General features: G+C 44.7%; 1 protein-coding gene across 1 annotated transcript; it reads right to left on the bottom strand.

The window, feature by feature from the left end:
• Positions 1 to 496: 496 nt before the first annotated feature.
• txnrd2.2 (thioredoxin reductase 2, tandem duplicate 2) lies at positions 497 to 27,616 on the bottom strand. Its single transcript, XM_014170918.3, has 17 exons — positions 27,489 to 27,616; positions 27,074 to 27,139; positions 26,142 to 26,198; positions 25,840 to 25,984; positions 23,195 to 23,269; positions 22,688 to 22,766; positions 22,458 to 22,520; positions 21,951 to 22,021; positions 12,162 to 12,181; positions 11,790 to 11,881; positions 11,291 to 11,465; positions 6,229 to 6,365; positions 4,299 to 4,394; positions 3,022 to 3,114; positions 2,146 to 2,217; positions 1,816 to 1,913; positions 497 to 868 (listed from the first exon to the last, which is right to left on the bottom strand). Exons 1-17 carry the CDS (start codon positions 27,562 to 27,564, stop codon positions 745 to 747), a joined length of 1,539 nt encoding a protein of 512 aa, XP_014026393.2. The 5' UTR covers positions 27,565 to 27,616; the 3' UTR covers positions 497 to 744.
• Positions 27,617 to 27,909: the final 293 nt, after the last annotated feature.

The following is a 27,909-nucleotide window of genomic DNA, read 5'->3' on the forward strand; positions in this document are numbered from 1 at the left end:
TTGGCCCATCCATCAGTGTCACCCGGGCAACGCATATGTCACTTTCAAGACTAATGGACAGGAAGAACAGGAGGAGAAACAACAATATTTTCTGAATATATTTCAGAAACATTAGTTGCCCAGCTTTCTCTCTCTTATACAGTTATTTTTCAACAAACTGGAATGGGTCCTAATTCTGATTTATGAGCCAGTTTATTTAAAGGATGCTGCTTGTGTCTGGACGTTTTCACGAACGTGGGTCTAGAACTCCTTATGGCTTTCAGAGGGAGAAGGGGACATACTACATACATTAAGGGGCTACATTGGGTAACCATGGCCTGGTTAATGTGACCACTAGTCAAACCTGACACAGATCTAGCTTTACCTAGATATAGCATTGCAGTCATGACCTGGAGGACCCTGCAATGATAAGACGGAGTGGAGACCTGAAATCCAGAGGAACTGGGATGTCAGGGAAAGCAGAGCGTGCTTCTACAGGTTTTACATGGACCGTTATGAGGTGGCTAGGAGACAAGTGTTGCAACCAGAGCTATATATATGCATTACAATTACTTCCCTGTATGCGTCTCTAATGGGACCATAATGCCTTTCTAGTGCACTACTTTTGACCAGAGCCCTATGGGCCCTGGTTGAACGTAGTGCACTACATAGGGAGGAGGGTGACATTAGGGACACATTCCCTGTCTCTACGAGGAGGTTCCTTCCCGTGTGCTCAGGTGTGTTCAGAGAAGGGGGTGCTTAACCTCAGCAGCCGGTAACCGTGGCGTCCAGCCCTGAGCGCTTGCTGACGTTGACTTTGGTCAGCTCCTCGGCACAAGTGGGGTGGATCCCCACGGTCTCCTTCAGGTGAGTGAGGGTGGCCCCGCATCTGGAGAGAGACAGAGACACGGAGACCTCATTCATACAACCGACTCCTGTCCTGACAGCACCACCCATTGTCCAATCTTTAGGTTTCTCTTACTATACTGAACAAAAATATAAAACGCAACATGCAACAATTTCAAAGATTTTACTGAGTTACAGTCAATTGAGGAAATCAGTCAATTGAAATAAATTCATTAGGCCCAAATCTATGGATTTCACATGACTGGGCAGGGGTGCAGCCATGGGTGGGCCTAGGAGGGCATAGGCCCACCCACTGGGGAGCCAGGCCCAGCCAATCATAATGAGTTACTCCCCACAAAAGGGCTTTATAACAGACAGAAATATTCCTCAGCAATGCCAATTGCATGCTCCCGCAAAACTTGAAACATCTGTGGCATTTGTTGTGTGACAAAACTGCACATTTTAGAGTGGCCTTTTAACGTCTCCAGCACAAGGTGCACCTGTGTAATGATCATGCTGTTTAATCAGCTTCTTAATATGCCACACCTGTCAGGTGTATTAATTATTTTGGCAAAGGAGAAATGCTCACTAACAGGGAAGTAAACAAATTTGTGCACAACATTCGAGAGAAATAAGCTTTTTGCTCGTATGGAAAATGATTTCCGTTCATGAAACACAGGACCAACACTTTACATGTTGCGTTTATATTTTAGTTCAGTGTAGTATCTCTGCTGCACTGATAAAGGCTCATCTTGTCACGTATATACTCACCTATATCTAGAATTTACAACGTACATGGCATCCATTCATTTTAGATGAATGAATGAACCTACAGAACTAACATATGTTAGTATGAGAACTATACATTAGAGCCAAAATAATTTTTTAAAAGCAGTTTAGCAATTTCTTAAACTAACCACAACCCTACAACATCTGTATGATCTACTATGAGTACCTATCTAACTCCATCAAGCAGAGTGGTTGACTTACTGGAAGCCCATAGCAAAGCCCTGGGTAACTTCTCCAGCGTTGGGGCCAGTGAAGTGCAGGCCGAGGATTCTCTGGTCTCCACCCCGCTTACACACCACCTTAGGCGGTGAGAGAAGCAACGTTACACCCTCTAAACCTCCAGGCTACACTTCAGATGCAATATAAGGAGGTAAGGCTGCAACTTTGCCAAAATTCACAGGTTTTCCAGAAATCCCGGTTGAAAATCTCCTGGAATCAGGAGGGAATAAGCAGAAAATACGGGAATACTCCAACCGGGATTTCTGGAATACCTGGGAATTTTTCAACCCTACTGTGAGGGCTTGTTCTGACCTTTATGTAACACTGGCTGGCATCTCTCTCAGCCACAGTGAACTCCAGAGGCTTGTAGAAGGCATGGTACACCTAGACAGAGAACAACAGAGGGATACATGACCATTAGTCCACCAACAATGTATAGTATTTTACAATACTTGCTCGTGTGAAAGTAGGCCCTGGATCTCAGATCGTTCACTATGAATCTGGTATTACAAAACTGTTCTCACAACACTTTGCTCAATTTAAAAAAAAAAAAGGTACATTTCAGACCCTGGTTTCACGGTGTGTGTTTTATATGGAGCCAGCGAACGTGCCGATACAAGTCGCCGGACGGGCCATGCACACAGGCAGCTGTCAGGACCCATGGTGCACCTCTCCTGCTGCGGTGCTTTAGATCACAACGCCTGTCAGCACCTGATACACACGTCAATCAGGCCCTCTGCTCACCTGTCAATCACACAGTGGAGCTACACCTCGCTCTACAACAAGCCGGGGCGCTCTGGACACAGGTGTTAGCAGCTGGCACTCTGCACGCACACACACACACACAGCGAGAGGCACTCTGTACACACACACACACACACACACACACACACACACACGGAGCGAGAGGCACTCTGTACACACACACACACACGGAGCGAGAGGCACTCTGTACACACGGAACGAGAGGCACTCTGTACACACACACGGAGCGAGAGGCACGCACGCAATTATACACACACGCAATCACACCACTTTCTATTTCACAAATGTATAAAGCAGTAGACAGAGGCACACCAGGATTCACAATCCTTTAAGAACTGAAAGCTTTCCCAGAATAGCTCGGCAGACCTCCATTCAGTTTGAAAATCAGCTAGCTATAATGTTAGTGGTTTAGGTCTACTGTACCTCTATGGAGTCCTTCCCATGTCTGCCCTCAGCCTCCTCCTCTGATAGGCCCACACAGCCATACTCCAGAGGGGTGAACACTGTGGTGGCAACCTAGGGACACAACCAATCAGAAGGCACATAAAGTCTTGTTACATCATGTTACATGAGGATAGACAGGCCACACAGCAACTCTCCAGTCGGGTGGCAACCTAACCCGACACAAGAAACAAGTCAAGGACACAAGAAACAAGTCAAGGACACAAGAAACAAGTCAAGGACACAAGAAACAAGTCAAGGACACAAGAAACAAGTCAAGGACACAAGAAACAAGTCAAGGACACAAGAAACAAGTCAAGGACACAAGAAACAAGTCAAGGACACAAGAAACAAGTCAAGGACACAAGAAACAAGTCAAGGACACAAGAAACAAGTCAAGGACACAAGAAACAAGTCAAGGCAAACAAAGTCATATTATAGCAGGATACTGTAGATAGGCAGACCCATACTACAGGCCGGTCACATCACCTCTACTCCATCTCCCACCATTGGGAGTAAAATAAAGTGGTAATATAATCTACTGCATCTCCAACAATCTACCATTGGGAGTAAAATAAAGTGGTAATCTAATCTACTGTATCTCCAACCATCTACCATTGGGAGTAAAATAAAGTGGTAATCTAATCTACTGTATCTCCAACCATCTACCATTGGGAGTAAAATAAAGTGGTAATCTACTGCATCTCCTACATTTACATTTTAGTCATTTAGCAGACGCTCTTATCCAGAGCGACTTACAGTAGTGAATGCATACATTTCACACATTATTTTCTCCGTACTGGTCCCCCATGGGAATCGAACCCACAACCCTGGCGTTGCAAACACCATGCTCTACCAACTGAGCCACACGGGACCATCTACCATTGGGAGTGAAATAAAGTGGTAATATAACAATGCTACAAAAGACCACAAAAAAGGAACAAAGACGCAACTAGAGCACAAAATAAGCATTTAAGCAATAAGTACCATTACTAATGGTTTCGGAATTAAAATGTAGAAGAGGTGCAGAAGACGTGCAGTGTGTCCCATTAAAACCCCATGAGTCAGACCAGGCTGCATAATCCAGGGAAAACAACGACTAGGCATTAAAACCAAAATTCACAGAAGTGGAGCTGATTTAACACTTAAAACACAAGCATAAAACAAAGACATCAAACGCCGCATACAGACAAGCTGTAGAGAGATTGGGGGGGGGGGGGTGGGGGGGGCATAGGAGTAGTGTGTGTGTGTCTACTCACGTTGTCGTAGTTCATTAGCTCATTGGTCTGGCCTGCGAGCCTGCGGGCGAGGAGCTTCCCTGCCTTAATGGCTGTGGGGGTCAACTCAGGACGACCCTGGAAACACACAACAACGCTAATGAGTGACATGAGAAAACGGAGAGACAGACAGACAGACAGATAAACAGAGAGAGCAGACAGAGGGAAGCCGACAAAGTGCGTATGCATGCAAATGCGCTTAAATGTATGCATGCAGGCTACGCACACAAACACACAGAGAGCACCTCCTTAACACAGGCCCTTTGGCTATATAGAGAGAGAGAGGGGACAGTTGTGCCTGTGAGTTACTGTGTAGACTAACCTGTAGCCTCTGGCTTGAACACACATCCATGACAATGGCATTGACTAATAAAGGTTTCTTAACTGCCTTGCACACTGAAAAACAAACATCGCTTTTGTATCCTCAAAGAATTTCCCCACTCGACCCAACTGACTGTTAACCCCTTACACTCGTGGGAATTGCACATTTGGACTCAAGGGTGTTTGGTTTGCTTGAATGACATCAAAGCGGTCTTTATTGTAATCCTCAACGTCTCATCTTTCAAAATACATCGAGTCCTCGTAATTTACAGCGTTTCCCTCACTCAGACAACAAAACATTTGCAAAAGTTGCACAATTAGCAGGAGGGATGGGGGTAAGTTCTTGTCGCGCGCGGTGCTCATGTTCCGAACGGCTGTCAGTCAAAACCCATACAGCGCTGTGAAGCAGAGACACTGAGCTCTGACGTCAAACAGAGCAGGTTACTGTACTGCCAATGCGTACCAATTTAGGAGCTTATCAGTGCCCAAGGCTGCCATTTTCAACAGGTATACGGGTACAAGTGTAAAGGCCTACTCACAACAGTTTAACAATACAGGAAGGGGCAGAGCTGCAGGGTGAATTCTTTCTGAAAGCTTGTTAAAGGGATACTTCGGGATTTTGGCAATGATGCCCTTTATCTACTTTCCCCAGAGTCGGATTAACTTGTGGACAGCTTTTTTTTTTTAATGTCTCTGTGTCCAGTACGAAGGAAGTCAGAGGTAGTTTCGTGAGCCAATGCTAACTAGCGTTAGCGCAATGACTGGAAGTCTATGGTACCTAGTAGGCTCCATGGAAGTAGATAAAGGGCCTTATTGCCAAAATCCCCAAGTATCCCTTTAAGTCATGAGCAACCTGTTTGATTAGCACGACTGCTGAACATCCTGTTTTCTAAGACAGCTCCTCCGGCGCAGGAGGTGTGTGTGTCTGAATGTGTGTGTGTGTGTGTGTGTGTGTGTGTGTGTGTGTGTGTGTGTGGTGGTATTTCGGTAACTGTGTTTACACACCACTTGGGTCTGCGTCATTGTAATGCATTTCTTGGCAGTCCACAGGTGTTCTTCAATGTCTCAAAACAAAAAGGTGCTCTGTTTGGACATACTTAAATATCAATCCATCCCCTTTTTAAAAAAGTCTCCCAGTATGTGAAAAGATGACAGGCATCAGGGCTAAGAGTGACTCATCAAACGCTCGTGTCAATCTAACCGTCTGAAGAGGCCTGTTGAAGTTAGGAAATCCACAGCTGGTCGCGTTAAAAAGACAGGACTGACATTTGATACATGGAGAAAGAGTATTGTGATTGAGCAGTTTGAGAGGAGTCCTTGTCCCACGCCATCTGCTGTGTAGCTCCAGCCATATGCTTCAATATCAAATGAATTGGAAAGATAGGCTACATCTAAAATGATGACATTCGATGATGCCCAGTGAACTACGGTATCACTTGAACTGTTTGCATACCAAATGCTTTCTTGTATAAAGCGTCACCTTGGTAGGCCTATTCATTTCAGTGTTCCATACATTCCTGGAGAGGTTCACGTTGGTGTTTTAAGGCTGGGTGGGTACACTGAGAGGATGACAGACATGATCAACACCTACCTCGCCGATATCGCCGAAAGCGTAGATGTTCGGCACAGATGTGGATTCGTCAGCAGCCACAAGTATTTTCCCTGACTCTTTGTTGAGCTTGACGCCAACTTTCTCCAGGCCGAGAGTTTTGGTTTCAGGGGCTCTGCCTATGGTCAAAATGGAGGAAAACACAGTCAGAAACTCTATATTATGTTACACATTAAGAGAGAGAGGGGAGGTTATGGGAATCTTAAGATTCTTAGAAAACAACAACTGCTGCTCAGTGTTCATAACACATACCATTGAGTTGGCACGCTAAGGGTATAAGTTAAAGGCATGTCCTAAGACTCTCCATCCAACAGAAAGTAAGGCAAATCTTCTCCAGCTAGTAGAAAAAACATCTGCACAGCTGTGAGGAGGAGGAGATGTTGGAGCGATGGAGGCTTGTCTTTTGGCAGGGGATAGGAAGGCATCCCGTCAGCCACCTGGGGCGCTGGTTGTCATTTCTGCTACTTCCTGGGGTACGGTTGACTGATGCTGTCAACGCTTGCCCATCTCGTCGCCCCATCTCCATGGCGATGGTGAGCACCAAGCACCCCTGCAGCCCGGCCCGGGACCTGGTTGAGACTCTGTGCCTCCCTCTCCTCCCCCCTCTCCTCCCCACCTTCTCACTCCCTGCCTGGGTAACACAATAACCCCGCTTCTCGGCAGGGCCTAGGAGGTACCCGAGTAAAACGTAGATGCTATCGGACAACAAGAATAACAAACCCCCCCCAAGACCCTTTTCCTGGCTGGAGCCGAGGAACAACTTCCTCCGCTGCAGCCAGACCTGGGAGGGCCGAGGGACCTGTCCATTACCGCAGCACGGGTGGTAGAGAGACAGGCAGTATGGCTCAAAGCAGCGGTTTACCTGAACTAGGCTAGCAGGACCATGCAGAGCCACCAGTGTTCAACTACGCAGATTAGGTCTAACACAGGGATCTCTACCTGTCATGACTGCCTTTCTCAAAGTGTGTATATAAAATAAATAAATAAACATATACACACACACACCAGTGGGAGAGCACACTGCATGCATACCTTGCTAAGAGACAGTGCATAGTTGGACATTCTAGCATGAGTTGTGTTTACAAAAAGTTGGTTCTTAAGAGGTCTTGCCCCACCGTACCAAACCCCAGCTCATTTCTACCAGGAGTCAGGAGGACTATCTTATACCAGTATCCACTCTGTTCTCTCCATGTATAGACTCGGATACTACAGCCACTCATGACTTGCCTTTCTTGCTTAACTGGGTTTCTCCATCTAGGATTGGAGACTGTTGGAGTGCCACTGTTCCATTGTGTGGCGTGGACACAACAACAAGAGGTTCTGCTGATAAGAGCCTTCAGTGAGTGTGGAGCCACACACAGGGGTAATGACAGCCAATGACAGGCAGGCCTGATAGGACTACACTGAACAAAGACTGTTGTAACACACAGAGGAAATCTCAAGACCCAACAGCTAATTAGCCACAACAAGCTTCCTGGCACGACTTGAGACCAACTAGGCCCACATGGCAGCTTTTTAGATCAATCACGTGAACATAGACAAGAGAAAAAAATAAGGAAAATAGTTTTTTCTGGGAAGGCAGCATATTAAAGGCCTAAAATGAGCATAAGAGATATGATTGTGTCAGGATCCGCACTCCGGCTCAGAGAGACTTTTCTGAGTATGGGGAGTAGGCTTCTCTCAGAGAGGCTTCACATCCAACCATTTCAGTTCATATGGAGACATAAGCATCACACAAACTTCAACCTCTTTCGGTGTCCCTCAAAATCTGAGAGGAAAAGGGTTGGGGTAACACAAATAGGTGGGAGGGAAGCGTTATGTTGTACACCCAGAGGAAATATGCTGTTTCCTCCTCTGTGCTGTTGGCCACCTGGCCTTGGGTGCGGTCCTGAGGAAGGACAGGCCTTGGGAAGGATGATCATGGAGAAGCAGCCATAGCTACAGGACTGGAACAGACAGTCCCCACCAACACCAGCCTCCTATTCCTCCCTCAGAGTAGCTCACTGAGTCCTGATTCTCCACTCTTCTCCCAAAGTGTGCACTTGCGCACTTTCCATCACTAATTTACAAGCATTAATCAATGCAAGTGTAATCCTTGGCTTGAGGGAGTTTCCACCATTGTTAAATCCATGACAGGAAGTATGCAAGTGCATTCTTTGAGAAAAGGGTGGAGAATCAGGACATACCCACAGTCTTTTATAGCTCCACTGAGGGCACAGACCCAGTCTGACCTGTAGTGTAAAGGGCACATTGGGGAAGTGGCGAGAGGCCCACTCATAACTCCCACAGTCAGACAGACACACTTCAAAAGGAGAGGCCCAGGAGTGGATGTCCTCACTGCCCTGCACGACAACACCAGGGTAAAGGCCGCAATAGACTGTAGCCTACACAGTAAAGTAGTAATGTAATCTAGCAATCAGGTAAGTATAAAGTCATATTTCTCTTACAACCAATAACCCACATACACTGGGGAAACCTTTACCCTCTGCTGGGTGAGAGTGCATGTGAGGATGAGACCTGCACTGTCTGCACCATCTCAACCATGAAGAATGTCTATCCACCAAAATATAACAACTCAGTGAAAAATATCGTTCGTGCTGCCAATTTTCCATTAGTCTCAAGGTCTGGGTGTTTTGAGTGCAGTGACTCGACAGAATCGACAGTTTGCCTTGATGTTCACATTGTGAGAACCCCAGCTCTCTGAGAGCTGCAACCTGCCAGGGCGGGAAGAACGTAATCTCTCCCTAAAGGTCACCCATATCCTGGTCCCTGTCACACGCACAGGCAGAGAGAGAGAGACACCCACCCTAGCCTGTCCCGGCTGGTACGGCAGAGCCACACACCGCTGGGACTCGGCGTGGGGTAAGGTCAGGTTTTGGGAAACGCATCGTCTTTGGGACCGTCTCAACACAAATAAACATTGGCTGGGCAGCCAGGCGGAAGTTCCCTCCATTGTGCTGGTCAGCAGAATGAGAGAAATGACATGGTGCGATAAAGAGAGAAAAGGACTGTGGCGCGCGAGAGAGAGAGCGAGAGGTCTGTTGGGTGCGCAGAGCTGCAGACAGGGCCTTGCCGTGCAGATGCTGCGGGGTGGATGAGATGGTGCGGCCGGGCAGCCTGGTTTCCTCAGGGCTGGCACGGCGGGCAGGAAAGCCCAGAGCAGCGTGGGAGAACAAAGGAGGGAATGCAGTGACCCCCTGCGGCTGGGTGCATCCTGCTCCCCTCAGCCAGAACCCAGGACCAGGACCCAGCGCTGGGCTGGGTGATTAACACTTCCCCTGGTGGTTCCATCACTCACGTTTTATTACCTTGTTTTTGAGCTTGATACCCTCTCAGTTTGCTGACACTGCACTATATTGTGGATGACAATAAAAGAAATGGAAAGGGAGGACAACGAGTACTTCCACTGATACAGCATCTCAGGATACGTCGTTGCAAAGCCAGTCGTATGTTACGTGGCCTACTTAACACACGTGATTGCAGCTACTACAAAAATAGTAGGGACTTAGTACCCAAACAGTAGTACCCTAATGTAGTAATTTGTGTGACAACTAAACTCAGCAAAAAAAGAAACGGCCCTTTTTCAGGACCCTGTCTTTCAAAGATTCTTTGTAAAAATCCAAATAACTTCACAGATCTTCATTGTTAAGGGTTTAAACACTGTTTCCCATGCTTGTTCAATGAACCATAAACAATTAATGAACATGCACCTGTGGAACGGTCATTAAGACACTAACAGCTTACAGAAGGTAGCCAATTAAGGTCACAGTTCTGAAAACTTAGGACACTAAAGAGGCCTTTCTACTGACTCGGAAAAACACAAAAAGAAAGATGCCCAGGGTCCCTGCTCATCTGCGTGAACGTGCCTTAGGCATGCTGCAAGGAGGCATGAGGACTGCAGATGTGGCCAGGGCAATAAATTGCAATGTCTGTACTGTGAGACGCCTAAGACAGCGCTACAGGGAGACAGGACGGACAGCCGATCGTCCTCGCAGTGGCAGACCACGTGTAACAACACCTGCACAGGATCGGTACATCCGAACATCACACCTGCAGGACAGGTACAGGATGGCAACAACTGACCGAGTTACACCAGGAACGCACAATCCCTCCATCAGTGCTCAGACTGTCCACAATAAGCTGAGAGAGGCTGGACTGAGGGCTTGTAGGCCTGTTGTAACGCAGGTCCTCACCAGACATCACCGGCAACAACGTCTCCTATGGGCACAAACCCACCGTCGCTGGACCAGACAGTACTGGCAAAAAGTGCTCTTCACTGACGAGTTGCAGTTTTGTCTCACCAGGGGTGATGGTCGGATTCGCGTTCATCATCGAAGGAATGAGTGTTACACCGAGGCCTATACTCTGGAGCTGGATCGATTTAGACGTGGAGGGTCAGTCATGGTCTGGGGCGGTGTGTCACAGCATCATCGGACTGAGCTTGTCGTTATTGCAGGCAATCTTAACGATGTGCATTACAGGGAAGACATCCTCCTCCCTCATGTGGTACCCTTCCTGCAGGCTCATCCTGACATGACCCTCCAGCATGACAATGCCACCAGCCATACTGCTCGTTCTGTGCGTGATTTCCTGCAAGACAGGAATGTCAGTGTTCTGCCATGGCCAGCGAAGAGCCCGGATCTCAATCCCATTGAGCACGTCTGGGACCTGTTGGATCGGAGGGTGAGGGCTCGGGCCATTCCCCCCAGAAATGTCCGGGAACTTGCAGGTGCCTTGGTGGAAGACAGGGGTAACATCTCACAGCAAGAACTGGCAAATCTGGTACAGTCCATGAGGAGATGCACTGCAGTACTTAGGTGGCCACACCAGATACTGACTGTTACTTTTGATTTTGATCCCCCTTCGTTCAGGGACACATTATTCAATTTCTGTTAGTCACATGTCTGTGGAACTTGTTCAGTTTATGTCTCAGTTGTTGAATCTTATGTTCATACAAAAATGTACACATGTTAAGTATGCTGAAAATAAACGCAGTTGACAGTGAGAGTTCGTTTAGTACATCTTCCTCCTCAGACACACTCACCTATGGCCCACAGCACAGAGTCGAAGGTGTCCCGCTGGTCCTTTCCTGTCTGTTCGTCTGTCCAGGTCACCTGCAGCGCCCCAGAGGACAGCTTGTCCACGCTCTTAGGGACACTCCTCCAGGAGAACTTGGTGCCATAGGCCTCCATGTAGTCTGTCACTAGCCCTGCCATTTGCTGCAGCACACACAAGAGGGAAAACGTTAGAGGATGTTGACAGCCCAAAGTCAGCTTTCCAGCACACCAAATTGGGAGAAGTATTATTCCAAACTTATATTGGTACAGTAAAGCCCCCAATATCATCAGAAGACAACAAAATAAATCTATAAAAGAACAGTGATAAATGATACACTTTGACTTCCTACATATCTCTGAAACCTAAATTGTGGCTACAGTTTGACCAACAGACAGAAATGTATAATAAACATGTATGGAGAAATACATGTATTTGAAATAGTGTACAATCTATAAAAAAAAAAAATGCCTTAAGAGCAGCAGTACCTGATCAAAGCCTCGGAGGGGGATGCTGCGCACCATGACGGTGGTGTCCAGCCCAATACCGGTCAGGAAGCCAGCACACTCCAGGGCCACATCTTCATACCAGTGTTCAGGAAAACAGAACACAAATGCTCTCATAGAGGAACCTTGCCTATCTTTAGTTAAAGCACATTTGACCACTGAGAAACCGGAGCATAACAGGCAGAGATAGACTGTGAGGTGACCCCAGTCTAGGAAGAAGGGGTCACCACGAACTGCAATTCACCACTTTTTGTCTTCAACATTTGAGCCAGGCAAGTACCATACTCCACAACAACTCACTGACACTACACAGTCTAACCGGTGACTCATGTTCAAGCACAGTCAAAAGGATACAGCTGGCACCAACTACAAGTCTGAAAGGTAAAAACAAAGAAATTCATTAAATCTTACGTTTTCATTTAAATGCTTTCTCTTGGAGGTTATATAGTACAGGTGTATGTCAGATGTTATACACTACATGACCAAAAGTATGTGGCCACCTGCTTGTCGAACATCTCATTCCAAAATCATTGGCATTAATATGGAGTTGGTCCCCCCTTTGCTGTTATAAAAGCCTCCACTCTTCTGGGAAGGCTTTCCTTTAGATGTTGGAACATTGCTGCGGGAACTTGCTTCCATTTAGCCACAAGAGCGTTAGTGAGGTCTGGAACTGATGTTGGGCGATTAGGCCTGGCTCGCGTTCAAATTCATCCCAAAGGATTTCAATGGGGTTGAGGTCAGGGCTCTGTGCAGGCAGGTCACGTTATTCCACACCGATCTCAACAAACTATTTCTGTATGGATCTCGCTTTGTGCACGGGGGCATTGTCATGCTCTAACAGGAAAGGGCCTTCCCCAAACTGTGGCCACAAAGTTGGAAGCACCGAATCGTCTAAAATGTCATTGAATGCTGTAGCGTTTATTTTCTTTGGGTAGTAAGGGGCCTTGCCTCGAACCCCCCCAAAAAAGCCCCAGATCATTATTCCTCCTCATTATTCCAAAGTTACAGTTGGCACTAAGCATTGGGGCAGGTAGCGTTCTCCTGGCATCCGCCAAACCCAGATTCGTCCATTGGACTGTCAGATGGTGAAGCATTATTCATCACGGAGAAAACATTTCCACTGCTCCAGAGGGCAATGGCGGTGAGCTTTACACCACTCCAGCCGACGCTTGACATTGAGCATGGTGATCTTATGCTTGTGTGCAGCTGCTCAGCCATGGAAACCCATTTCATGAAGCTCCCGACGAACAGTTCTTGTGCTGACGTTGCTTCCAGAGGCAACGTGTTGCACTCGAGGACAGACGATTTTTACGCGCCACAGCACTTGGCGGTCTCGTTCTGTGAGCTTGTGTGGCCTACCACTTCGCGTCTGAACCGTTGTTGCTCCTAGACGTTTCCACTTCACAATAACAGCACTTTCAGTTGACCAGGGCAGCTCTAGCAGGGAAGAAATTTGACAAACTGACTTGTTGGAAAGGTGGTATCCTATGACAGTGCTACGTTGAAAGTCACTGACCTCTTCAGTACGGCCATTCCACTGCCAATGTTTGTCTACGGAGATTGCATGGCTGTATACACATATCAGCAACGGGTGAGGCTGAAATTCCCAAATCCACTAATTTGAAGGGGTGTCCACATACTTTTTTATATATAGTGTATAGTACAGGTATATGTTGGAGGTTATACAGTACATGTATATGTGATTTTCTATATGATACACTACATTCATTCATACATTTTCTTTCAAATGAACTTGAATACCGTGCTAAATGAAACAAAAATGTTTACTCTGAATGTGTTGAATTAAAAAGTGATGAAAATGCTGTTTGAACATCGAAGGCCCCACTATTGTAAAAAGTCAAGACACCGAGAGAGAGAGAGAGAGACAGGCAGAGAAAGATATGCAGGGGGGATGCATAACAGAGAAAAAGACAAGGGGGTGGAGGATTTGGCAGGGTGTGTGTGGGCCAGGTGAATCACACCTTTAATCCAGCCCTGAGCTCCACTGTTGTTTGTGGAGCTAATTGCTAGCATTCAGGCTAATCCCTGGGGATGGGGTGTGCAATGTTTCTGTGTTCAGGGCTCAGTCCACACATCCCTCTGCTGAGTGATGCCTGTCACCCGCATGGAGAGCCTCTCCATCTTTCGCCCACCCTCTTCCCCTCCAGGGCTCCCCCACCTCAGGATTCCCTACCCTGGCCCTGGCCCTGACAGCTCAGGGAACCTGGTGCACACAGGCCCGGACGAGGCCCCCCCACATGCTGGGGCTAACCGCTGAGAGCGCCAGTATCCGCTGCTCACGTCCACCTAATGCACATCTGCACTTAGTGCAACATTTTGAGGTGGCTTAGGGAGGGATTAGGCTAGGAGCTTTAACCTGATTCTACACTTTCATCACCGACACATTTCCTTTTCCTGGCTGGGTCTATGCTTGGTTATATCGCATGTCAGAGTGTCTCTGGGATTTTTCTTTCTCCCTCATCCAGCTGGCGGTGTCTGAAAGCATGGGTGGAGGTGTTCAATGTACATACAGTAGGTACAGCCTCACAGGTGGGTCTCAAAAACACTGCATCCAGGCGTGAACAGGGGATGGCGGTTTGTGATCAAGGAACTACGGAGGGTTGGGATCCAGTGAGAGGACATAGTAATACAGTGTCTGCCCTGCAAATGTTACTGGACTGAATGATGAGGAGTATAAGGAGAAACATACAACAAAGACAACACAATCAAACGTTTAGGGCTCGTGTATTAACCACACACACCAATCCAAAGTCACCTTAATGAATGTAGGAGTATGTCGGACTGGACTGTAGCAGTTTAGAATTTGCCCGAGTCTCTCTCATAACCTTGGAGCAGTCTTCAGCAGTCCAGACAAGAGATAAGTGAATCAGTGTCCTCCTCTAGCGTGTCTGCTATGCTTGCTGCAATAACAGAGCTCTTTCACAAGTGTTCCTAAGAGGGGAGAGTTCTATTGGCGGCAGACTTGATCTGAATCCAAAAGATACAGGATGTGAACTCAACTCTTTTACACACTGTAGTGACTACAGAGCAAGAAAGGATACAATGGGTTACAACTGTCTCCCTGGGTGCTTTTGAGCTTGTCATCACAGACTCATTTCCTCAGCTGCTCTAAAGGATGACAAACTACAGCATATTTCAAGCCTGGTTCACTGCGCTTTAGCTCTGGAATTAATTTTGAATGGAAACATTGAATAAATAAATATAAAATCCTAGAAAATGGAAACAGTGCATTACATACGGCAATAAACATTTTACACTCATGTCTACACTTCTCAGCGCTCTCGTATGCGTGTGAGTGTGTGAGCGAGCGTGCTCCAGCCCCTCTGAGGCATTCGTCACTCACCTGGAGCCATCCACTACCTCCGCCAGCCTGTCAACTCAAACACCCTCTCAGACCCCACCTGCACAGCTGACAGCTCAGAGCAGAGCAGCACACCAACTAGTCAACAACTCGTCAACACACGGCTCCTCCTAGGTAGCGAGGGATAGGTCTGAAGAGAGGAGAGCCACGGGAGGGCCTGCTAATTCTAACCGCTAGTAGCCTGAGGGCAGATATCACTAACAGTAGGCCCCTACCTAACAGCCCCACTACCTAAGGCACCCCTACCTAAGGCCCACTCACATTAAGGGTTTCCTGGACTCAAGTGCTCTTTCCACTCACTTGAAAGCGCCATAGAAAGCTGTGAGCAAATATTTGTGATAATTGCTTTGGAAAGATGCTGAAAGAGGGGAAGGAAAGTTCAGGGAAACACGTTACACGCAGAGGCATCGTCTTAGAATGGACTCTACAGTACGAGTTCATATCGCCCTCTAGTGGTAGAACGCTATACGACAGCCTTGTTTGGCACACGGGAAATACTGTACATATATACTGAAAAAAAATATATAAATACAATTTTACTGAGTTACAGTTCATAGAAGGAAATCAGTCAATTTAAATATAAAAATTAGGCCCTAATCTATGGATTTCACATGACTGGGCAGGGGCGCAGCCATGGGTGGGCAAAGGCCCACCCCTTGGGAGCCAGGTCCACCCACTGTAGAGCCAGACCCAGTCAATCAGAATGAGTTTTCCCCCTTAAATGATCTTAATTACAAACAAACACTCCTCAGTTTCATCAGCTGTCCAGGTAGGCTGGTCTCAAACGATCCAGCAGGTAAAGAAGCCAGACGTGGAAGTCCTGAGCAGGTGTGGTTACACATGGTCTGCGGTTGTGAGGTACTGACAAATTCTCTAAAACAACTTTGGAGGTGGCTTATGGTGGACAAACTAACATGACATTTTCTGAAAACAGCTCTGGTGGACATTCCTGCAGTCAGCATGCCAATTGCACACTCCCACAAAACTTGAGACGTCTATGGCAATGTGTTGTGTGACAAAACGACACATTTTAGTGGCCTTTTATTGTCCCGAGCACAAATTACACCTGAGTAATGATCATACTGTTTAATCAGCTTCTTGATATGCCACACCTGTCAGGTGGATGGACTATCTTGGTAAAGGAGAAATGCTCCCTAACAGGGATGTGATATGCCACACCTGTAAAGTGGATGGATTATCTTGGTAAAGGAGAAATGCTCCCTAACAGGGATGTGATATGCCACACCTGTAAAGTGGATGGATTATCTTGGTAAAGGAGAAATGCTCCCTAACAGGGATGTGATATGCCACACCTGTAAAGTGGATGGATTATCTTGGTAAAGGAGAAATGCTCCCTAACAGGGATGTGATATGCCACACCTGTAAAGTGGATGGATTATCTTGGTAAAGGAGAAATGCTCCCTAACAGGGATGTGATATGCCACACCTGTAAGGTGGATGGATTTTCTTGGTAAAGGACAAATGCTCCCTAACAGGGATGTGATATGCCACACCTGTAAGGTGGATGGATTTTCTTGGTAAAGGAGAAATGCTCCCTAACAGGGATGTGTGAGCTTTATGTGCACATGGTAAATGTCTGGGATCTTTTATTTCAGCTCAGAAACATAGGACCAACACTTCACATGTTGCGTTTATATTTTTGTTCCGTGTTCATTGTAGTCATTTAGCAGACGCTCTTATGCAGGACGATTTACAGAAGCAATTAGGGTTAAGTGCCTTGCTCAAGGGAACAATGACAGATTTTCACCTAGTCGGGTGGGGGATTCAAACCAGCGACCTTTTGGTTACTGGCCCAACACTCTGCACCGCTAGGCCACCTGACTAAAGTGGAGAGGAAAAGGGGAAACAAAGATGTTGTGATAAAACAATGAAGATGGAAATCTAGAAATCTTCATTCTGCATATTAGCAAGGATTTTCGATGTGGGGATGACTCAGATAACTCAGCTCGACACTGGTGGCACACTGAACAGTTACATTAACAAACATTAGACTCAACCTCCATTTTGTGCCAAGTGGAAACGGTGTGGAGAGGCCAATTAGACAGGTGATGACAGGGTTTAAATGGCTGGATTAGAGATGTGTTCAGCAAAGGTCAGGAAACACACAGCTAATCCGAGTCAGGAGAAGAACACTTAGTGGAAGCGTCTCTGTGTCCTGGATGGGTCACTATAACCGAGGTGTCTGTGTACATGGCACAGTTAACTGCTGATGTACAGTATTGCATGGTATGCGTGTTACAGAGAGGGCTGTTACGGTGACCGAATTACCGCAACATCGGCCGTCACAAGTCATGACCGCAGTCAAATTCCATGTGACCGTTTAGTCACAGCAACTAGGCTTCTCCAAGCTCTGATGGTCATTAGTAGTCTACCAACCTTGCTAACTGCCTGGTACTCTGCACTCCATTGTCCCTCTAATCAATATTGACTAGATCAAACACTTCATGAGAGCCCATGAGCCCATGTTGCGGAACATTTCTATAGGCTATGCAATTGCGTGAGTAACAGAGTTGACAGTTTCTATTAAAAAGAGGATCCCATCAGCTTTCTATAGGCTCGGCCCTACTATATTTATTTCTCAACTTTCCTAATATTAAGCACATTGCTTTGCAACAGGAGTACAGCCTACCTGGCTGGCATGAAAATGAACCACGGGGAAAAGCGTCCTCCATTCGCTATTTACAGTAAGTGCATAGATTACGTCTTTTTTTCCCCTGCCCCAAGACAGGTGCATGTTAAGTCATTCTAAATCAAAACTAATTTCACACATTCTATTCAGAATATGTAAAGACACGATTAAATCAAGAATAGTCTGATGGGTGACAATATTAGCGTGTCACTTGTGAACGATGCCCAGCTTGTGTGCAATAAAAGTAAGGAACAGCACATGCCTATTTGTGTGTGAATTTTTCAAATCATAGTCGCACACCTCATGTATCCTAGCCCATAGGCCTATATGTTTTGATAAGGTTTGTATCACAACTAAAATGGCCAAATAACTAATTAAGCCCATTAATCTATTTTACAACCAGTGTAGAGCCTAACTGGCATACATTGGTGACGTGTGAATTTCAAGTTTGGGGAAGATAATTTTCAGCATAAATATGCACCTTTATAATAATGCATAATCATATTAGAGGTCACTTTTGAGAATGGTGCTCTCTCGCTAGTTTGTTGCATTTTGGAACATTCGCGCTTATAGCGTACTGCCATGTGCGCTTTGCTGCGCTTATAACGTGAATAAATAGCCTTGTACTTTGGTGGATAGTAGATTGACATAGGCTAGTGCTTTTACTGTTCGTTAGGTTTACTCATCTTGGTGGCTGACGAAAAGTAAATGAGGACAGTTCCTCTAACATTCAATATGCGCCTCGGAATTCGTTAATGAAACTGCAGTCTAATTTACAGTAGCTATTACAGTGAAAGAATACCATGCCATTGTTTGAGGATAGTGCACAGTTGTGTACTTGATAATGTATCAATAAACCAATTAGGAACATTTGGGCTGACTTTTTAACAGTAATACAACCGTTCATTGGATCAGTCTAAAAAACATTGTAAATACACTGCTGCCATCTAGTGACCAAAATATAAAATGCACCTAGACTGCAATAAAACATTGTGGCCTTTCTCTTGCATTTCAAAGATTAAAAAAAAATTAAAACATGTTTTTTTTCTTTGTATTATCTTTTACCAGATATGTGTTATATTCTCCTACATTAATTTCACATTTCCACAAACTTCAAAGTGTTTCCTTTCAAATGGTATCAATATGCATATCCTTGCTTCAGGTCCTGAGCTACAGGCAAGTTAGATTTGGGTATGTCATTTTAGGCGAAAACTGAAAAAACTGATCCTTAAGAAGTTTTTAAGAAGGACGTGCGCAGTTGCGTCCCCCATGTGTAGTCTTCACTTGTAACCAACTTCGGAGGTGATATGCCTGTGAGAAGGACCCGTGACGGGAATTGGCTAATAAGAATTGAGATAGAGAGAGCCATGTGAGTGAGAGGTGAAGAAGGGAATTATAATTATTATATTCAGCCCAAGGGCACAACTGCCACTGGCTGCAAAAGGCATAGATCTCTTTTAGGGGGCATTACGACCAGACAAGGTGGATGCCGCCGAGAAATTCGAGGCATTATCAAGTGCTTGTCAAATTGTGAATGAGAGACAGATAAAGTGTGTGCAGCCTGCTCAAAAAACAAAGCAGAGCTCATGCCTTTCATGCAACTTTTTTTCCAATCATCATTAATTGCATCATGCAGCCTTACAAAGTATTAAAAATCTAAACATATAGCCCTGTTTGTAACAATTAAAGTTGCATAAATAACTCTAAATTAGGTCTCCCGAGTGGCACATTGGTCTAAGGCACTGCATCGCAGTGCTTGATGTGTCACTACAGACCCGGGTTCGATCCCAGGCTATTTCACAACCGGCCATGACCGGGAGTCCCATAGGGCAGCGCACAATTGGCCCAGCATCGTCCGGGTTAGGGGTGGATTTGGCCGGGGGGGGGGGGAGATTTACTTGGCTCATCACGCTCTAGCGACTCCTTGTGGCGGGCCAGGCGCCTGAAGGCTGACTTAGGTCTTCAGTTGAACGACGTTTCCTCCGACACATTGGTGCGGCTGGCTTCCGGGTTAAGCAGGCGGGTGTGAAGGAGCGCGGTTTGGCGGGTCATGTTTTGGAGGATGCATGACTCCACCATCGCATCTCCCGAGCCCGTTGTGGAGTTGCTGCGATGAGACAAGAGCGTAATTGGATATGATGAAATTGTGGAGAAAAATACATCAAAACCATGGAATAACACATATGGAATCATGTAGTAACCAAAAAAGTTATCAAATTAAAAAATATTTTATATTTGAAATTCTTCAAAGTAGCCACCCTTTGCCTTGATGACAGCTTTGCACACTCTTGGTATTCTCTCAGCCAGCTTCATGAGGAATGCTTTTCCAACAGTCTTGAATGAGTTCCCACATATACTGAGCACGTGGCTGCTTTTCATTTCCTCTGCGGTCCAACTCCACCTCAATTGGGTTGAGATAGGGTGATTGTGGACGCCAGGTCATCTGATGCAGCACTCCATCCCTCTCCTTCTTGGTCAAATAGCCCTTACACAGCCTGGAGGTGTGTTGGGTCATTGTCCGGTTGAAAAACAAATGATAGTCCTACTAAGCTCAAACCAGATGGGATGGCGTATCGCTGCAGAATGCTGTGGGAGACACGCTGGTTAAGTGTGCCTTGAATTCTAAATACATCACAGTGTCACCAGCAAAGCACCCCCACACCATCACACCTCCATGCTTCACAGTGGGAATCACACATGCAGAGATCTGTTCACCTACTATGCGTCTCACAAAAGACACAGCGGTTGGAACTCAGACCAAAGGACAGATTTCCACTGGTCTAACGTCCGTTTCTTGGCCCAAGCAAGTCTCTTCTTATTGGTGTCCTTTAGTAGTGGTTTCTTTGCAGCAATTCAACCATGAAGGCCTGATTCATGCGGTCTCCTGTGAACAGTTGATGTTGAGATGTGTCTGTTACTTGAACTCTGTGAAGCATTTATTTGGGCTGCAATTTCTGAGGCTGGTAACTCTAATGAACTTATCCTCCATAGCAGAGGTCTTCCTTTCCTGGGGCGGTCCTCATGAGAGCCAGTTTCATCATAGCGCTTGGTTTTTGCGACTGTGCTTGAACTAACTTTCAAAGTTCTTGAAATTGTCCGCATTGACTGACCTTCGTTTCTCTTCGCTTATTTGAGCGGTCCTTGACATAATATGGACTTGGTCTTTTACCAAATAGGGCTATCTTCTGTATACCACCCTTACCTTGTCACAACACAACTGATTGGCTCAAATGCATTAAGGAGGAAAGAAATTCCACAAATGAACTTTTAACAAGGCTCACCTGTTAATTGAAACACATTCCAGGTGACTACCTCATGAAGCTGGTTGAGAGAATGCCAAGAGCATGCAAAGCTGTCAAGGCAAAGGGTGGCTACTTTGAAGAATATAAAATATAAAATCTATTTTGATTTGTTTAACACTTTCTTGGTTACTACATGATTCAATATGTTTTATTTCATAGTTTATGTCTTCACTATTATTCTACAAAGTAGAAAATAGTAAAAATAAAGAAAAACCCTTGAATGAGTAGGTGTGTTCAAACTTTTGACTGGAACTGTGTGTATATACACACACACACACAGTTCCATATATATATATAAATTAAGCATATAGGAGGAACTGTTTCTTTGTTAAACGCTGAACACAGAATAGCCGCATGTACGCTCTCCCTCAGATACCGTTTGGAGAAAATATGTTTTATTCAGCTATGTTCAATTGTATTCTTCATACTATAAAATAATGCCACGGAACTCAAAGAAAATATTGTCTGCTAAATGAACTAGCGTAGCCCACAGCCAATATGGCATAGCCAGATCAGGACCTAACATAAGGACAACTCAGAGTATGCTATTCTGTTCTCTAAAATAAATAATGGATTTATTCTGATGGTGTAGGCTATATTACATGGATTTATTAGATATTTAAAAATGTAGATGTTCCAAAGATCTGCATCAGTGGCTTGTAGGCTGTGTGTGGAAGCAAGGAGATGCTAAATGTGTTCATGTTAATTGCTGGTCAATTACCGCGAGACCGGCAGTTATTTACTTGACAATCACCAGCCGACAAAATGTAATGACCGCCACAGTCCTAGTCGCAGGATGTACCACTCACGTCTTTCCAGGGGACTCCTTCAGCCAGAAGATATCATCACTGGTGATGCCGTGCTCGACTGCTCCAGGGATCTACAACACAGGAAATACAACAGTTCAAGACAACACCTGTCCGTTTGAAATCACACAATTTTCAGTACAGCCTCTGGTAAAAGATCAGCTCCGTTGGACAGATGAGGAAGGTTATCTTTGGTCCTTGTTAGTTTGTTATCAACAGACAGTGAGCAGCAGCTTGTGCTACACCACAGAGGGAGGCCTCAGACCCATCGGTTATCCCAAACAGCACCCTGTTCCCCATGTGGTGCACTACGTAGTGAAAAGCTAGGGTTGCATTTGGGACGCAGTACCAGACACAGCCTCCCTCCTCCACCCAGAGACAGACATGTTTGACCACCACGCCATCAAAAGGTCCAGATCCACTGTGGTGTTATCAGCAGCTGTCTACTGGGCAAGGACACCATACAAATGGAGACGGGAGAGAGGGAGAAGCAAAGAGGTTAATACTTACATGTGTGGGGTACTTTGGCCGCCCCCCAGTGGCAATCACAATATTCTTAGCAGTCAGCATAATCTGCCAGACAAGGGGGAGAGACATGATAACTTCAATAGGAAAAAATGTAATATGGCAGTGTTGAAATTATACTCCTTAAAATTGTGTGAAACAGCAATTCATTTAAAAACTGATACGGTGAACATTTAAAAATGTTGTCATTAACTCCCAGTTTTAATGAGTGTTACCTCTTTTCCTGTCCTGGTTAACCCTTTGACCGTGTGCTCGTCCACCAGACTTCCTTTAATGTTCAGATACTTCACTTCCCTGTCGAACACAAACAACATTATGACAGCGCAAACACAACAGGAAGACTCATAGGAGATCTTGTGCAAAGACAGGGTTTGGCTGAGATAGGTAAAGCCTAGATGGCTAAAATCTGTTTTCAATGAAACTGGGTATAATAAATATGAGATTTGGTTGCACAATGTATACGTCGGTTGTGAGAGTATGGGAACATACAGGCATGGAAAGACCTGTTTAGCCCTGTAGCCATTCAGTCAGAGCACTGCGTACAATTTATTTACTATTTATCCCCGAACCGCTGTAACCTCTGTGTACCAACAGGTCATAACAAAAAAGGGCTGCAAAACACAGGTATGTATGTGTAATATATATATATTTTTAAACCACTGCTCAAGTCGACAACAGAATCTATGATCTAAAGTGGCTGTAGGTAAGGAGGAGTCACTCACTTGTCTTGAAGCTGGACACGGTGACCCCAGTTGAGGGACCTGACGTGGTTTTGCACGGCCTCTGCCATGGAACTCCTGGAGAAAAACACATGGTATAGGTCAGGCATCTGTGATAAGACAAAATAAAACAATGGGCATTTTCACTCAGTGTCCATTATGTGGCAAGCGTTCGTCGTTAAATTAGCTAATAAACTTGGTGGATTGTGAGTGATCTGAAGTGTGTTCTTCAAAGAATATTCCTCAGTTCACAACAACGCCCTATGGTGAGCTGTGTGAGAGTCACCATGCAGTCTTCCCGTGTGGCTCAGTTGGTAGAGCATGGCGCTAGTAATGCCAGGGTTGTGGGTTCCATTCCCACGGGGGACCAGTATGAAACATTACCCAAAATGTATACACCCGCTACTGTAAATCGCTCCGGACAATAGCGTCTGAGTGTCTTTCCTGCTAAATGACTAAAAAGTTTTTAAAACTTAATTGAATGTACAACCAAGGTCAATCCCCCCCATCATGTCTTACTGATACATTACCACTAGATGGAACATAAGGGTCCATTAACCTTAGTGTTGAATGCTTATCAATCCAAAACATTGACCAACATTTAACCAAGTAATGACTATGGGTACAATATATATATATATATATATATATATATATATATATATATATATATATATATATATATATATATATATATATATATATATATATATATATATAGTACCAGTCAAAAGTTGACACATTTGTAGAATAATAGTGAAGACATCAAAACTATGAAATAACACATATGGAATCATGTAGTAACCAAGAAAAAGTGTTAAACAAATCAAAATAGATATTATATTTGATATTCTTCAAAGTAGCCACCCTTTGCCTTGATGACAGCTTTGCACACTTGGCATTCTCTCAACCAGCTTCATGAGGTAGTCACGTGGAATGCATTTCAATTAACAGGTGAGCCTTGTTAAAAGTTCATTTGTGGAATTTCTTTCCTTCTTAATGCGTTTAGGACAATCAGTTGTATTGTGACAAGGTAGGGGTGTGATACAGAAGATAGCTCTATTTGGTAAAATACCAAGTCCATATTATGGCAAGAACAGCTTAAATAAGCAAAGAGAAACAGCAGTCCATCATTACTTTAAGACATGAAGGTCAATCAATGCAGAAAATGTAAATAACTTTGAAAGTTTCTTCAAGTGCAGTCGCAAAAACAATCAAGCGCTATGATGAAACTGGCTCTCATGAGGACCACCACAGAATTACCTCTGCTGCACAGGATAAGTTAATTAGAGTTACCAGCCTCAGAGGACTGTTCAGAGGAGACTGCGTGAATCAGGCCTTCATGGTTGAATTGCTGCAAAGAAACCACTACTAAATAACAGCAATAAGAAGAAGACACTTGCTTAGGCCAAGAAACACGAGCAATGGACATTAGACCGGTGGAAATCTGTCCTTCGGTCTGTTGAGTCCAAATTTGAGATTTTTGGTTCCAACCGCTGTGTCTTTGTGAGATGCACAGTAGATGAACAGATGATCTCCGCATGTGTGGTTCCCACCGTGAAGCACGGAGGAGGAGGTGTGATGGTGCTTTGCTGGTGACACTAAGTGATTCATTGCGAATTCAAGGCACACTTAACCAGCATGGCTACCACAGCATTCTGCAGCGATATGGCATCCCATCTGGTTTGTGCTTAGTGGGACTATCATTTGTTTCTCAACAGGACAATGACCCAACACACCTCCAGGGTGTGTAAGGGCTATTTGACCAAGAAGGAGATTGAGTGCTGCATCAGATGAACTGGCCTCCACAATCACCCGACCTCAACCCAATTGAGATGGTTTGGGATGAGTTGGACTGCAGAGTGAAGGAAAAGCAGCCAACTAGTGCTCAGCATATGTGGGAACTCCTTCAAGACTGTTGGAAAAGCATTCCAGGTGAAGCTGGTTGAGAGAATGCCAAGAGTGTGCAAAGCTGTCATCAAGGTAAAGGGTGGCTACTTTGAAGAATCTCAAATATAAATTATATTGGTTACTACAAGATTCCATATGTGTTATTTCATAGTTGATGTCTTCACTATTATTCTACAATGTAGTAAAAATAAAAATAAAGAAAAACCCTTGAATGAGTAGGTGTCCAAACTTTTGACTGGAAAAATCAAATCAAATGTTATTAGTCACATGCACCGAATACAACAGATGTAGACCTTACAGTGAAAAGCTTACTTACGAGCCCCTAACCAACAATACAGTTTAGAAAAATATGAAAAAGAAATAAAAGTAACAAGTAATTAAAGAGCAGCAGTAAAATAATAGCGAGACTATATACAGGGGGGTACCAGTACAGAGTCAATGTGTGGAGGCACCGGTTAGTTGAGGTAATATGTATATATAGGTAGAGTTATTAAAGTGACTATGCATAGATGATAACAGAGAGTACCAGCGGTGTAAAAGAGGGGGAGGGGCAATGCACATAGTCTGGGTAGCCATTTGATTAGATGTTCAGGAGTCTTATGGCTTGGGGATACTGTATATATCGTCTTATTATATCTAGTGATGGGAATTCAAGAATGTTGCTATTTTGGAAAGCAATAGTTAAGGAAATGTGCATATCCACAGGTTTTCATTGTTCTCGTACTAATGAGATTTACCAGTTATGGGAGATGGGCCCGGGGATTTGCCAGCCATATTTCTGAGCGTCTTTCACAGCTGTGCCAAGCAGAGCAGCCTGGTGCATGAGCTTCTTGGGAATGCAGCCCACGTTCACACACGTACCACCAATGCCCCACTTAGTACCTGAAAGGTAAGCATGACATTTTTTAAAATCTTCAATATTCATGCAGATTGGTCACAACATGCATAGTGTTTCTTCACTCCGAGAGGAGAAATGCGTTCACGGTTCAAGTCAAGCTGAATATGATGGAATGTACAGTCTGTATAACATTTCTCTTACCTTTAAGTGACGGCTCCACATAATCTAACACAGCAACTTTCTGTCCTAGCTGAGCCGCTGAAAACAAAGTACATGATGTTTTGGTCAATCGTCACGTTCAGTAAAGCTGCAATTAGACCAGCGGAGGCTGCTGAGGGGAGGACGGCTCATAATAATGGCTGGAACGGAGCGAATGGAATGGCATCAAACACATAGAAACCATGTGTTTGATACGATTCCATTCCAACCATTACCACGAGCCTGTCCTCCCCAATTAAGGTGCCACCAACCTCCTGTGAATTAGACATTATCCCACATATAGAACCTTCACATATAAGGGTCCATTGAGCCAGTCAACCTGGTAACAAACCATCTGGGGTACATGATTGTATACTATCCCCAAGAACAGTGGTTCCCAGTGGTGTAAAGTACTACTTAAGTAGTGTTTTTGTGTATCTGTACTTAACCATTTATATTTGACATAATTTAATGGACTACTGAAAGTTCTAATAGTAGAATGCACACGGTGCAATTAATAAATTGGGTAGTGCATCAGAAGTGTCTCTAGTCATGTCAGTCATTGCAGACCGTAGAGAGATATTTGTAACTTGTCAAGATCAACTAGCCCATGTCAGCCAACGTTTTTTAGCCCATTGATTTTGTTGCAATGTTTGACTTACTCAAATATATGAACACACAAGACACATGACCAAATGTATAGAACTGCAGGAAATGAGCTTCAACCCTGCCAAATGTTCTCTCAGCCAACAAGAGGGGTTTGAACAGTTTTTCATTAACAGTGCTTGTGCCCATAGAAATAGGCTTGGGCGCTATGTCCCCCAACGCGGAGTGAAAAAGTTAGTGAACCCCTGGTCAAGAACACCGACTTCACAAAAGGCAAGTCCCTAGCTCATAACATATTGTAATACTAACGCTGAGATTGAGACACTCACCTTCTTTGGAACAAGCCAGACCCCCAGAGCCACCACCAATAACGACGAGATCATAGTCAAATGTTCCTGTAACAAACCAAATGCCATGCCATTCAATCTCTATTGGACAATGCTGATAGTGATACCATAATAAACACATAACTAAAATGTATGCATGAGGTTACTCATCTAGAAACCAAGCAGACAAGTGCAGAGTGAAGGGCATTTGAAAACAGCACGTTATTCTGCCAAAGACACTTAATGTCGACAAGGAATACTTCACACTGACAGCTTGTTTGGCAGTGACAGGTAGCTTAGCTAACGTTAGCAGGGTCATGTTAGCCACTGTAGTGTAGCAAACAAAAAAACTAAACGCTGTGCGATAATCTGTCAGTTTGTCACAAGCTAACTAGTAATATGGCAACAACCTCCCTACCAGTCAAGTTTCTCGTAATTAGTTGAATGCAGTTGGTGCGTTTCCACCGGTGTCTGACTCTACATAAGGCTGCCATGTTGTTCTTACAAAAGGACCTTCACGGAGTCATAGGTGTCTTGAAATCTGCCTGACCTATTTTACGTATGTGAGGCACATTCACTAACGCAACGTTGTCAAATGTTGCACAGTTGAAATGGCGTTGTAGTGTTGGAAATAGAACATTAGATAAATTGCTACTGTAGTGGCTACGTAATAAATAAGTACATTTGATAGACTAGGTCAGGCTTATACAAGAAATGAAACGTTCAGGAGGAGTTTGTGAAATATGACTTAAAATAGGAATATTTCCATTGTTGGATTCCCAACAGTAATTGATTTGGTATTAGCATGTTTTTTTAATTTTATAGATTACATCAGGTCT

This window comes from Salmo salar, chromosome 24, assembly GCF_965601325.2.
Source record: "Salmo salar chromosome 24, fSalSal1, whole genome shotgun sequence".
Lineage (NCBI taxonomy): Eukaryota > Metazoa > Chordata > Actinopteri > Salmoniformes > Salmonidae > Salmo > Salmo salar.

Excerpts from the sequence above, each read along its gene's own strand:
- txnrd2.2 (XM_014170918.3), bottom strand. The coding sequence starts at position 27,564 with ATGGCAGCCTTATGTAGAGTCAGACACCGGTGGAAACGCACCAACTGC. Across the intron at positions 11,882-12,161 it reads ACTTGTAGTTGGTGCCAGCT|ATGTGGCCCTGGAGTGTGCT; the intron begins GTATCCTTTTGA and ends ACTGGTATGAAG. Across the intron at positions 3,115-4,298 it reads AGCTAATGAACTACGACAAC|GTTGCCACCACAGTGTTCAC; the intron begins GTGAGTAGACAC and ends TTGTGTCCCTAG.